Source organism: Neofelis nebulosa, chromosome 17, assembly GCF_028018385.1.
Source record: "Neofelis nebulosa isolate mNeoNeb1 chromosome 17, mNeoNeb1.pri, whole genome shotgun sequence".
Classification (NCBI taxonomy): Eukaryota; Metazoa; Chordata; class Mammalia; order Carnivora; family Felidae; genus Neofelis; species Neofelis nebulosa.
In genome coordinates, this window is record NC_080798.1 from 14,455,536 (window position 1) to 14,469,330 (window position 13,795).

Genomic DNA, 13,795 nt, shown 5'->3' on the forward strand with positions numbered 1-13,795 from the left:
AGAACGCAGAAGCAGATCCGAGAATTCGGCTGCCTTCTCTCCAGCCAGACATCAAAGAGATGTGGGGCGCCTGAGTGGCTCAGTTGGTTAAGCCTCCAACTCTTGAGTTTGGCTCAGGTCATGATCTCCCGGTTGGTGAGTTCAAGCCCAGCATGGGGCTCCATGCTGACAGTGTGGAGCCTGCTTGGGATTCCCTCTCTCTCCCTCTCCCTCTGCCCCTCCCCCAGTTTTGTGCTCTCTTTCTCTCAAAATAAATAAACTTAAAAAATTTTTTTCATAAAAGACTGGCAAAAACACAAAACAATGCCACTCACTACATTTTTTGTTATGAAAAGCAGTTATTTTTCATAAAATATATGAGTATGCTGGTTACATTAACATAATGGGTTTATTATTATTTTATTTTTTTAAGTTTGTTTATTTTGAGAGAGAGCGAGTGGAGGAGGGGCAGAGAGAGGGGGGGGAGAGAGAGAATCCCAAGCAGGCTCCGCACTGTCAGCACAGAGCCCAATGCGGGGCTTGAACTCACAAGTTTCGAGATTATAACCTGATGTGAAATCAAGAGTTGGACGCTTAACTGACTGAGCCACCCAGGCGCCCCTATTATTTTATTTTAAAACAACTTAATATCTTTACATTTCCCAGTATTAATTCCCAACATAGTAAATATTGATAGATATAACTCACGAAAACAAGCTCTTTGGGGCCCCGAACAGTTTTTAGGAGAGCAAAGGGATTCTGATCCCACAGTGTAAGAAGTGTAAGAATACTATGTTGCATCCAGCAAATAGAAACCGGGTACATTCCACAAGCCAAGTGCTGAGGATCAAATGATGTACAGGCAAATCTGTTCTATATCAAAATAAATTAATGGGAAAAAATACGGATTTCTTTGGGCCCTCAAGCAAGTGATGACACTTCACTGGGCCTGTGCTGACAGCTCAGAGCCTGGAGCCTGCTTCAGATTCTGTGTCTCCCTTCTTCTCTCTGCCCCTCCCCCACTCACACTCTGTCTTTCTCTCTCTCTCAAAAATAAATAAACATTAAAAACATTTAAAATCACCTCCAGCCCCAAGTTGTGTTCTACCAGGTCACTTGAACTCTCTAAATATCTTGTTCATTTATTTATTTGTTCACTGTCTGTCCCCTCTAGAATGGACATGCCACAGAGCAGAGATTAGGACTCTGAAATCAGAAGGACCCAAGTTCAAGATCTGCTTTGGCCAGATTCATCATGTGACCTTGGGCAAATCATTTCCCGCTGCTCCTCAGCTTCCTCATCTGGAAAATGGGAATAATGTCCATTTCACTGAGCGTCTAATGATATCTTGTGGCTAAAGCACTTGGCATATAACCTCATGAAGCACTGTCAATCTTTGTTGTTGTCATTTGAGACCTTGATGCTTTGAGAGTGTCAAGGCTACCTCTGTAGGTTATCACTGGTTATTGGAATCTTACAGCACAGCAGTTAAGAATACCGGCTCCTGGGGCGCCTGGGTGGCGCAGTCGGTTAAGCGTCCGACTTCAGCCAGGTCACGATCTCGCGGTCTGTGAGTTCGAGCCCCGCGTCAGGCTCTGGGCTGATGGCTCGGAGCCTGGAGCCTGTTTCCCATTCTGTGTCTCCCTCTCTCTCTGCCCCTCCCCGTTCATGCTCTGTCTCTCTCTGTCCCAAAAATAAATAAAAAAATGTTGAAAAAAAAATTTAAAAAAAAAAAAAAAAAAAAAAAAAAAAAAAAAGAATACCGGCTCCTGAGGGGGCTCAGTTGGGTGAGCGACCGACTCTTCTTTTCTGCTCAGGTCATGATCTCATGGTACATTTCTCAGCCCTGCATCGGGCTCCGTGCTAGGACAGTATGGAGTCTGCTTGGGATTCTTTCTCTCTCTCCCTCTCTCTCTCTGCCCCTACCGTGTGTGCGCACTCTCTCTCTCTCTCTCTCAACAATAAATAAAAGAAAAAAAAAAAGAGTTTAGCTTTGAGTCAGACAAACTCAACATGAAATCCTGGCTTGACCCCCCCCCTACTTTGCTGTGTGACTTTGGGCCGGTGTCTTCACATCTCTGGAGCCCCAGTTTCCTCTTCTCTAACATGGAGCAATTTATGCCCCAAAGGGTTGCTGAAAAGACTAATAAAAGATGCTCAAGAGCCCCAGATCCAGATTCAGACAGCATTAGGTTTGACCTCCTACTTACTGTACCGGGTAATCAATCATATTAAGGATTCCGCCTCCCTGAATCTGTCTTCATCTATGAACCCTATCCACATTGGAAAAACAGCTGGTAGTGTTCAAGGGGGAAAGATATTAATTTGTTACCATTTTTAGTAAAAGGCGAAAGATTTATACGATCTGAAGACAAACCAGAGTATCCATTTTTAAAAAGTTCTGAATTCTGGAAACTTTACTATGGAAACTGGGATATTAAAAGATAAAACAAGGCATATAAAGTGCTTAGAAAAATTCCTGGCAGATAGTAGATCCTCAGTAAATCATATCTGTACAAGCCAATTAATAATCCACTAAAATATATTGTATCCTCATTTTACCATATCCTCACTAGCACTGGGTATTACCATTTTCTTCCAAGATTTTGCTGACTTCCTAGGTGGGCACGATCACCTCAGGGTGTCAAAATTGCACATCCTCGACTCGCAACAGTTGAGTGAATGAGGAAAAGAATGAAGGAAAAGAACTGGCCTGAGGCGCCAGGCCCCGCCTACCTGCTGTTGAGGTGGTCCTGGCAGGAGCGCACCTCATCTGAACTGGGATGGCCTCCTTCCACCAGCTCCTGAACCGTGTGGTTCACATCCAGGACACGGCCCATCAGACTGTTCATCTCCTGGTCCAGGCTCTCAAATCTGTAGAAGGAGGAGGGTCGTGCTCAAGCAGGCCTGGACCCTGGGGACCTGCCCACGTCTTGGCCTTCTCCTGGATTTCCTTCTAATTCTTATCCTCTTAGGACCCTGTACCAGCTCCTCCTCCTTCTACCGGTCCCTTAAGTGTTACATTTCTCAGGGGCACCTGAGTGGCTCAGTCGGATAGGCGTCTGACTCTCGGTTTCGGCTCACATGGTTTTTGTGCCTCTCTGGGTTCCCAGCCACCATTCTCAACCCCTCCAACATACCCTCTATATGGCAGCCAGGAAGATCTTTTTAAAGCTGGGCACAGTCCTCCCTTTTTTAAAACAATGCCCAAAGCTGTGGCTTGGGTAATTGTGGGCACAGTAAGGGCAGGGACCAGGCCTGGGTCTCAGCTATGCCCAGCACAAGACCGAGAACAGAGCAAGAGCTCAGTAAGTTCCAGCTGAATGAATGAGTAGGTGAACAAAAGGGCTCATCCACTAATTTCACAATTCATTACTAAGTCAGCCAACAGACCGATGTATGTAACATGTCACAGCGGTTAACTGCTATGAAGAAATGTAAAACAGGGTGATGGAAGAGAAAGTGACAGGGTCAGAGCCACTTCATTAGCTAGGGAGGTGACATTGGTGCAGGAACCGCGGCAGTCCCAGGGGAGGGGCCAGGTTGCGGTGTCTTGAGAAGTTTTTATTTCCTGCCAAGTGAGTACAAGTCCCATAATGATAGCAAACGCCCCTGAAATGCTCCCTGTACCAGGTATTTGCTCAGTGTTCTATTAAGTATTTACTCATTACTCGTCACCTGTGAGGTGGGGACTATTATCATTCCCATTTCACTGGAACCCCTGGTCGCAGCTGAGAGAAAATGGGAACTGTTGATGCACGAAGGCGAGGCTGTGTGCGTGAGAAAGGGGACCTGGAAGTCCCAGGAGGGCGCGCTCACCGGTGCTGCACCACCTCGACGTCGTCGAGCGAATCGGGCACACGCATGGCCAGCAGCCATTGCTCCTTCTCACCGATCCACAGCTCGCACGCGTGCACTTCGCCAAACATGCGGTAGACCGCCAGGGCGTCTCGCAGCCACTGGCGCCGCAGCGCAGCCACCTCGGTCACCTCGGCGAACAACTGCTCCGCCTCCACCACGCGCACCTGCAGGGCCACCACCAGTGGCCCGGCGCCGCTGGCGCCCCCCAGTGTCGCCAACTGACGCCGCAGGCCGCCCACGGGCCCGCGATGCGCCTCCACCTCCCCGGTGAGCGCGCGGTGCTGGCGGGCCAGGCGGCGGCTGGACGCCTCGTCGTGGCCGAAGTCGCCCGCGGCTGCTAGGCGGTACGCGTCGCGAAGCCAGTCGAGGAGCCCGTCGAGGTCGGCGCCGAACTGGTGCAGCGCCCGCGCCTCCTGCAGCCGCCGCTCGCGCCGCGCCGCCGCCTCTTCCAGCCGCTGCCAGCGCCGCCGCGCGCTCGCCGCGCGCTCCGCCAGGCCCGCCAGGTGCACCGTCTCGGCGCCCGCGCCCACGGCGCCGCCGGCCGCAGCCAGCTCCTCGCCGCGCCGCAGGGCCTGCTGCAGCAGCGCCCGCCGCCCGCCCAGCTCGCCCTGCAGGATCTTGTGCTGCGCCAGGAGGCGCGCAGTGCTGGACAGGTCGTGCGCGCCGCCAGCCGCGCCCCCCGCGCCCGCCGCGCCCGCCGCGCCGCCGCCGCCGCCGCCCGCCGCCTCTAGGAGGCGCTCCTTGTCTCGGGCCCAGCTCTCCGCCTCCTCCAGCTCCTGCAGCAGCGCCCACAGGCTCCGCGAGGCCTCCAGCTCCGCGCGCCGCCGCGCCGCCTGCTCCTGCAGCTCCGCCAGACACCCGTGCACGTGGTTCACGCGGTTGCAGATGACCTGCGGATCGCAGGGCTGGTAGCCTGGGCCAGGAGAAGGGGAGGATCCCGGGTTGGGCACGGGCCAGGGGGCGCCCAAGGAAGGGAGGTACAGGCTACCTGCCCTGTCTGTCCTTTGCTAGGTAGGCATCATCAGGTGCCAGGTTGTGCGTCCCCTCCTCCAGGCAGCCTTCCCTGACATGCTGTCTGGGGCAGGAACCTTCTCTGGCTCCCCCAGGCTTCTCTTATCCCAGCCCTGCACCTCTGCCTGTGCCCCATGGGCACCATCCCTGCCTGCCCTGACCCCTCTGGCATGTCACTGCCTGTTCTGTCTCCCCCACTGGGCTGAGAGGCCCATGAAGCAGGGTCTAGGGCTGTCTCCGTCACACTGTGTCCTCACCATTGCCTAGCACGGGGTGGAGCCCAGAGCAGTAACCTAATGAAAATGGCGACTTATTGACTGAATGATGTATAGAAACTAAGATTCAGAGAATCCTAGTATCTGTAAACTGTGTTTCCTTCAGAACTGGACCAAATGAAACGTCTCTATTTTTTTTAATTAAAAAAAATTTTTAATGTTCATTTATTTTTGAGAGAGAGAGAAAGAGAGAGTGAGCAGGGGAGGGGCAGAGAGAGAGAGGGAGTCACAGATCCAAAGCAGACTCCAGGGTCCGAGCTGTCAGCACAGAGCCTGACTTGGGGCTCAAACTCACGAACTGCGAGATCATGACCTGAACAAAGTCGGGCGCTTAACCGACTGAGCCACCCAGGCGCCCCACTATTTTTTTAAATTTTATTTTAAGTAATCTCTACACCCAACCTGGGGCTCAAACTTACAACCCTGAGATCAAGAATCGCATGCCCTATCCACTGAGCCAGCTAGGCACCCAGATGTGTCTCTATCCTTAAGCCAGTTTCTGGGTTCCCTCTCTCATCCTCTGTTGCCTTATCTCTTAACTTCAATGATGACCTGAACTCCCATGTTTCTTCAAATACTTCACCTTCCTCCTAGACTTCTGGTTTGTGACAAGAGAACTGTGAAATTAACTTAATGGCTGGCTACCAATGTTGCTTTAATGGAATAGAATAGAATGACTAGAAAATATCAGGATGCAACTTGCGGGGTAAGGGGAAGTATTGTTTCATACAGTGTGTGTGTGTGTGTGTGTGTGTGTGTGTGTGTGTGTGTGGACTGTGGGTCAGGAGGTAAACATATTTCTTACTGGGTCAAAACACTGCAAGAGACACTGCCCTAGATGGGATACACCATTTCTGGAATTCTGGACATTCACTGAAATTGACCCAAATACCAAGGCATCCACCTGAATAATCAACAACAATAGTCATCCGTGTATCCAGACCTGACTCTGGCACAATGCCACTGTGGGGCAGTATCCTTACGAGCCCCATCTTACAGATGAAGAAACTAAGGCTCAGGGAAGGAAGCCACTTGCCCAGGATCAGCTAAGAAGTGGCAGATCAGGAGGCCACACTCTGGACCACTTATCAGGCATTGCTCCCTCCTGTCACCATGACAACACACATTAGCCTCTTTGCTGTTTTTGTGGTGCTGTTGGCCGCCACCAGGCACCAAGATCTCACAAGGAGAAGACAGAAGGAGCCTCCTGGGACAAACCTTCACAAGAAGGAGAGGGTCTCAATGAGCCTGTCCTGGGGTTTGGATGTGGGTAAGAGGGGCTGAGCCAGGGTGGGCATGTCCCACTGGGGCTTGGAAGGAGACTTCAACATTTGACCCAGCCCATGAGGATGAGAACCGCCCCCCTCCCCCTGCCCCAACACACACACCATCTTGCAAGCCAGATAGGCCTTGCCTTTTCTACTGATGCTTCCGGATTCCAAAGGGCTGTGGCTCCAGACACAGGAGTGAGACAGGCCAGCCCTAAACCCTCTGAGCTCTGCGATTCTGGGCCTTAGTTTCCTCATCAGCAAGAAAGCAAAAAAGCAGCCTTGTCAGCACTCACAGCTAGAGACACAGTTTCTCAGGATGCCAACTTCAGACAAGGTCACTCTGCGACCATGGTGGAATGGAATGGAAACAAGACCATTCCATAATCACGTCTGAGCACACACAAAAAAGAGGTCACTGGGCAAGCCACAGAAACCATCATCCAGCCCCTTCATCCAGCTAAGCTGAATGACCGCTACCAACTCCTGTTCCTCCCACTACCTGGATAAAAATGATTAAGATGGGCGATCACCTAATTACTCCCACCTCCAGACAGTATCCAATCCGCAGCAAAAGACACTGCATAAATCATCCCCAAATCACCTAACACAAGCCCACATCCTATCACAAGCCCCTTCCTAACACCCTCCTACTGAGAAGCTCCATGGTTCTCCAGCGTGTGTGCAAAAAGCCAACAGACCCAGCTTGGTTTGACAACAGGGGGATTCCTGGTGGTCTGTGGCTGGAAGGTATTGACATCAGTAAAATGAACCTTTATTAGAGCCAGTCTTGGTTTTTCCTATCAGCATCCATGCCCCCGATGCTGGTAATGGCTTTCCACCCTCCTCTTCTTCCTCCATTCCTGTCTTTGGAAAGAGCCAACCCTACTCTTGGCCATGGGTTGGGCATGTCACATAGATGTGGCCAGTTAGCTCAGTGCAGAGCCTGGGGTCACAATGCTTGGCTAAGTAGAGGGCATGGAACCCTCAGTGGGCTAAAGAAAGCTTTCCTGGAATGTTTTGTCAGAAATATTGGGAGAAAGGGGCTTGTCTCCTGTTGGGTCCGCTAAGTTGCTAGGATGTAAACATGGGGCTGAATGACCCCAGATTTACACCACAAGGGAAGGAGCTGCCCGGTAGTGACACAAACATAGAGACTACAGTCAGAGAGATAGAGTCTTAAAAGCATCATCAGACAATCCCTGGATCCAGCCATACCTGAAGCCAAACTTGCCTTTTCCTGGACATTTTAGTTACACTGGCCAAGATACTCCCCTTTTCTCCTTAAGCTAACTGAGTTGAGTTTCTATCATTTGCTGCCGAACAGGCCCTGACTATACATTACCTCACACGGTTTTTCATGGTATTCACTGAGATTTGGCTGCGAGGGGCTTAGCATAAAACAAGTACTCAATAGGGCCACCTGGGTGGCTCGGTTGTTAAACGTCTTTCTTCATCTCAGGTCATGATCTCACGGTTCGTGAGTTCGAGCCCCGTGTCGGGCTATGTGCTCATAGCTCAGAGCCTGGAGCCTGCTTCAGATTCTGTGTCCCCCTCTCTCTCTATCCCTCCCCTGCTAGTGCTCTGTCTCTCTCTCTCTCTCTCTCTCTCTCTCTCAAAAATAAAATAAACATTAAAAAAAAACAAAACAAAACCACAAGTGCTCAATAAATGTGAACTATTACTGCAGAATCTCAAAGCAGGAAGAAATCATGTGGTCTAACCTCCACCCAAGGCAATAATTTCCCCCATGATATTCCCTGATGGAGGGTGATCCTATATTGTGCTTGGATGCCTCCAAAGACAAGGAGTTCACTCCTTCCTTCTGTCTCTTAGGGGTCATTCTGCTTCCGTTAGCACGGAAGCAGGAAGTCTCCACCCCAATCCCCGACGCCAGACTCACCCTGCAGCTGAGAGAAACGCAGGGCAGCAGCGTTGAGCGCCTCCACTCGCTCACTCTGCGCCGCGATGTCCCCCTCCAGCAGTCCATGCTTCTGCAACAGGTCCTCCGCCTCCACCAGGTGCTGCCCACATTCCCGGGACAGCAGCTGAGCCTAGAAGACGGGGCAGCCCTGAGCACCTTTTAGGCATTGGCCTCAGGCAGGCCCCACCCCACATTGTCAGGCCCACTCTTGTGCCCCTCCACCCCGTCCCTTGAACTCGGATCTCTATCTCAATCTCCTGGTCTCCGTCAACATCTCGCGCTGGCTCTCCCTGACTCCCTGTGTCTGTCCCCACATCCCTGCGCTCTGTCTCTGTCACGGGCGCCACCCCCTCTCTGCTCTCTGCCTCCATCTCTCTCTCTGCCTCTGTCTTTCCTGTTTCCATCTCTCTCTGCTTCCTTCCTTCTTATCTCCATCTCTCCCTGTACCTGTATCTCCAGCCTGTCTCTCTCTTTCCCAAAAGGATTCCTTCTCTTATGTGTCTCTCTGTGGCTGCTTAGATTTCTATTGCCACCCTCGTGCCTGCTTCTCTAGTTTGATCTCTCTCTGGTCTCCCCTTCCCTCTCTCAAACTGTCACCATCATCCTCTGGCTTAATCTCTCTATCTGTCCCTAGCTCCCTCTGGCTCTGTATCTCTGTGGCTTTGTTTTTTTTCTTTCTTTTTTTTTTTTTTTTTTTTTTTTTACATGTTTTTTAAATTTTATTTTTGAGAGAGAGACAGAGTGCAAGCAGCGGAGGGGCAGAGAGAGAGGGACACAGAATCTGAAGCAGGCTCCAGGCTCAGTGCAGGGCCCGACGCGGGGCTCGAACCCGCGGAGCGCGAGATCACGACCTGAGCCGCGGTCAGACGCCCAACCGACCAAGCCACTCAGGCGCCCCTCCTCTGTCTCTTCCTTGATCTTCCTTTTTCTGCCTCTCTCGGCGTCTTTCTGTCTCTTTCTCTTTGTCTCTCGTTCTCTTCCTCTTCCTGTCTCTCTCTCCGTCCCTCTCCGGCTCCCTGACAACCCGTTCGGTGTCTGTAGCCCTCCCTGCCCTCCCCGCACACCATGCCCACCCTTGACCCCCAGGGCCGGCCCCACCTGCATCTCCTCCATCCAGTCCACCATGTACACCATCTCCTGGAAGATCTTCTGCAGGGCCAGGTTCTGCTCGAGCCGCGTCCGCCGGGCACCTACCAGCCCGGTCAGCAGGGCCCACTGGCGCAGGACGCTGTCACGCTGCGCCGCCACGCGCCGGGCGTCGTAGTAACCTTCTGCCGCCAGGGCCTGGGCCAGCTCGGCCACGCCCTGCACCCGCTCTTCATAGGCTGCAATGTCCGCCTCGATGGCCTCGTGTTTCTTCATGGCTGCCTCCACCGCCGGCAGCTCATACCCGAAGTTGTCCTGGGGCAGGGCAGGCCACAGATGCTCACCTGTTTCCTTTGCTATCCACCTGTTGCCTTGACCCTGCTCCGCCATCCCCAGTAACCCTGGAGACCAGCCCCACCTTCCTGTTGCCCTGGAGACCAGCCCCACTTTCTTCTGTTACCCTGGAGACCGGCTCCACACGGCTCCATTACATATCTAGCCTTAAACTTGTCACCCAGGAAACAGTCACCATCCTCCCATTGCCCTAGAGACGGGGGACCAGGCCTACCCTACCCTCTTACTTAGGAGACCAATTCTATCCTCCTGAGTTACCCCGGACACCAGCTACAACCTCCTTTGTCATTTAAGAGTCTAATTAAATACTCTCCCTATTTCTGATGAGCCTAATTTTGTCCTCTCTAGTTCCCCAGGGAGACCAACCTCACTCTCCTGTTACCTTGGAGATCAGGCCCGCCCCCCTCCCCCACCGCTCATTTAGGAGGCCAGTTCTCCCTTCCCACCCTCATTTGCCACCTAGGAGATTAATCCAACACTTCTCTGTCACTCAGGAGATCGAGTCTCCCTCTCTGGTCCCAGGGCCACCAGCCCAGCATGCCTCCCTGCCCCCACCCCACCTTTCACCCAGAGCCAAGTCCTGCACCCTGTACCTGGGAGACCAGGCGCTGGTTCTCATTCAGCCAGCTCTCCCTCATGGCCACCTTGTGGTCAAACCTCTGGGCCAAAAGTTCCAGCTTCTCCTGCCGGATCAGCTCAGCTCGCAGGGCGGCCTCCCGTTCATGCTCTGCCTTCTCCAGCTGGCCCCATGCCTGGGGAGATGGGAGGAGGCCAGTCAGACCCCAACAACGCCCCACAATTCAATGGCCCTGGCTTCTCTGTCTGAGGTGGCTCCTAGCATTTACAGCACCTTTATGTAAACTGGAAAAAGATATTGCTCCTTCGTGACACTTTCCTGCTGGAAAACTGTCAGAATGAATATCCAGTCCAGGATGTCTACAGTGTAAATGGCTCCCTTGAGCAGTGCACAACCTATACGAAGCCACGGAGTAACCCTGCCGCTCCTCCACATGCTCGACCTCACCTTGTCGATATCCCAGATGCCACAGCCCTCCCGAGGCACAAAGAGGCGACGATTACAGGCACGCAGTTTGCTCTGGATGCTGAAGAGCAGCACCTCCAGGTTCCCCTTCTCCTGAAACCTGAAGGGGCTCGGGCTCAGGACCCCCACCTCCAGACCTCCACTTGCCGCCCTCCCTCCTGAGCTGGGCCTCACTTGACTGGCTTCTCCAGTGTGCAATAGGCCGTGAAAGCCTGAAGTTGCTGTTGCACCCCACTCAAAGAGTTGGCAAACTTCTGATTGCTGATGAGGCCCACGGTGCGATGGATCCAGGCCAGGAGCTCGGCCGCCAGCTCCTCATAGCGCTCGATGATCTTCCCCACCTCCAACACCTGGTCCAGGACCTGACCCAGCAAAGGAAGGTGGGGTCAGACTCTTCCCAGATGTGCCCCCAGGTGGTTCCCAAGCTCCCACCCACCCCATCCCTTGGATCCCCAAACCTTCCCGATCCGCTTCCCCTCCACAGCCAGAGCCTTCATCTTGGAGAAATAGTGGTAGAAAGAGACCACGTAGGTGATGATGGACTTCTCATCTGGAGCCTCCATGTTCACATCTGGGAGTAAAGGAGAGCAGGGGAGAGCAGGACAGTGAGGGTGGAGGGAGGGAGAGCCCACTCTTACTAGCTGTGTGGCCTTGGGCAAGACAAGTAGCCTCTGCGCCTCAATTTTGGTATCTGCCAAATGAGGATCTACCTCATGAGATTAAATAGTACCTGACACCTACAAACCACCAGAAAAATTATCCATAATTACTTCTTGAACACACCATTCTACCTTCCACCTCAGGGCCTTTGCACATGCTGTTTTCGCTAGGTAGAACAATGTTCCTTCTTCTGTATGCCTACCTCCCACTCATCCTTCAGGGCTCCACTCAGCTTACACTTCCTCAGATAAGCCTCCCTGTTCGCCCTGTGTAGAGTCGGTCACCCCTGTTACTCTTCCTCATGGCATCTTATCATTGCCTCCTGGAACTTATCATCTGCAATTAAATATTCATTTATGCAATCATGTCCTTATCTCGAGTTTGAGTTCCATGATGACAAAGGCTATGCCTGTCTTTTTTCCCATTGTTCTGGTCATGCCCAGCGCACAGTAGGAGCTCAATAAATATTTACGAAGTGTATTTATTTATTTATTTTATAAGTGAATAAATTTATTTTATGTATGTATTTATTTATGAGGGCAGAGATCAAGGGTGTGGGCTTTGGAGGAAACGTGTGCTTAAATCCCTGTTCAACCACTTACTCACTGCATGTCCTTAGGAAACAGACCTAACTTCTCTTCGCCTCAGTTTCCCCCATTGCAAGGCTGAGGATTAGCACAGTGCCTGCCAAAAAGGAGCACTGTAAGTTTTAGAAAGAATAGTCTGGCACAGAGGAGAAACGCAGTAAATTCCAATTATCGTTTTGATGTGCCCACTGAATGCACAATATTACACTTAGCTCTTACTCCACCAACTCATGGTTGGTGGAACAGATATCCACTAAACACCTACCATGTGCCAGACACAGAATATAGGTATCAGAAGTCCCATGTAGGGGCGCCTGGGTAGCTCGGTTGGTTAAGCGTCAGACCCTTGGTTTCAGCTCAGGTCACAATCTCACAGTTCGTGGGTTCAAGCCCTGCGTCGGGTTCTGCGCTGACAGCATGGAGCCTGCTTAGGATTCTCTCTCTCTGCCCCTCCCCCCGCCCCCCCAAGAAGTCCCACGTACTGGTTTTCAGTGTGACACTGGGCAAGTGACTTCACATCTCTGAGACTTCATTCCTATCACTTTAAAACAGGACGGATAAGGGGGCATCTGGGTGGCTCAGTCGGTTAAGCGTCCGACTTCAGCTCAGGTCATGATCTTGCAGTGTGTGGGTTTGAGCCCCTCGTCAGGCTCTGTGTCTCCCTCTCTCTCGGCCCCACCCCCACTCGTGCTCTGTCTCTCTCAAAAATAAATACATATTAAAAAAAATTAAAACAGGATGGATAAGTTCTATCCATCCAGGTCAGTGTGAGGATAAAAGCGGGAAGTTCTGCTAAAATTCCCAGCCATGTGCTTGGCACAGAGCAGACTCTCAGAGAGAGGGAACAGCTGTTATTCTAGAGATTGGTGGGTCGGTGTTGGCATGGTCTGGGATTAGGATTGAGGCTGAAGTCAGGGGATAATGTTGGGGGTGGGGTTGGCTCTGGAGCTGGGACCGGAGTTAGGGAGGGAGAGGGGGTTGGGCTTGGGGGAGCTGACTGGGCTTGGGGTTGGGAAGGGGACGGGGTCAAGTTGGAGGCAGGAATGGAGACGAGTCTGGGGCTGGAGACAGAGATGCGAAAGGAAGGGACTGGAAGATGGGGGCAAAGGGGATTAGAGGTGAAGAAGGGGAGGGGCTGGGTGGGAGCCAGGACTTAGAAGGACTCGGGTTTGGGACGGTGTTGCAGCAGGATGGAGAGGAGTTTGGGCTGGCATTGGGGTCGGGGGTCCCCCCAGGAGGAAGTCCCGCTGGGGTTGTGGGGGGCTCACCCTCAGGGTCCAGCAGACGTGTCAGCCCCAGGTGCTGCTCTGCCGTGCGGAAGGCTCTCTGCAGGTTGTAGTTGGCATTGGACTTGGTGAGTTTGCTGAAGTCCACGAGATCGGGCCTAGGCAGGGGCACAGAGCGGGCAGGCAGCAGGCAGGCTCCAGAGCCAGGGGGCGAGCAGGCAGAAAGACCTCCCGGCCTGAGCCCCACCCAAAGCCAGGGGCAGGAGGGGCACCGCCTCCCGAGGGGAAAGCTGTGTATGCTGGTGCACGTCTGTGCACTTATCTGTGGCCGTGAGTACTGCGTGCGAATGAGTGGGACCGACTTGGCAATGCACACATCTACTTGGGTGCTTTGCTAAACAGTATTACGTAGCAGTTAGAAGTGTGAGGTCTACAGCCAGCCCACGCAGCTCAAACCCCAGCTCGGCCATTTCCTGGCTGGCTGTCACTCTGGGTAAGCTATTTTGTCTCTCTGTGCCTCA

At 52.6% G+C, this 13,795-nt stretch overlaps 1 protein-coding gene across 3 annotated transcripts in view; it reads right to left on the minus strand.

Moving 5' to 3' along the window:
- Positions 1–13,795, minus strand: part of SPTBN4 (spectrin beta, non-erythrocytic 4) — an 81,991-nt gene that overhangs the window by 40,054 nt on the left and 28,142 nt on the right. For all 3 annotated transcript variants that reach the window (XR_009255609.1, XM_058706249.1, XM_058706250.1), the window contains 9 exons: positions 13,317–13,432; positions 11,260–11,372; positions 10,976–11,163; positions 10,784–10,901; positions 10,353–10,511; positions 9,418–9,720; positions 8,299–8,449; positions 3,800–4,754; positions 2,717–2,854 (listed from right to left, as the gene is read on the minus strand). Coding sequence is in view for 2 of the 3 variants with exons in the window: in XM_058706249.1 (XP_058562232.1) it covers positions 2,717–2,854; positions 3,800–4,754; positions 8,299–8,449; positions 9,418–9,720; positions 10,353–10,511; positions 10,784–10,901; positions 10,976–11,163; positions 11,260–11,372; positions 13,317–13,432 (2,241 nt within the window). In the remaining variant the exon portion in view is untranslated. The remainder of the gene's footprint in view (positions 1–2,716; positions 2,855–3,799; positions 4,755–8,298; positions 8,450–9,417; positions 9,721–10,352; positions 10,512–10,783; positions 10,902–10,975; positions 11,164–11,259; positions 11,373–13,316; positions 13,433–13,795) is intronic.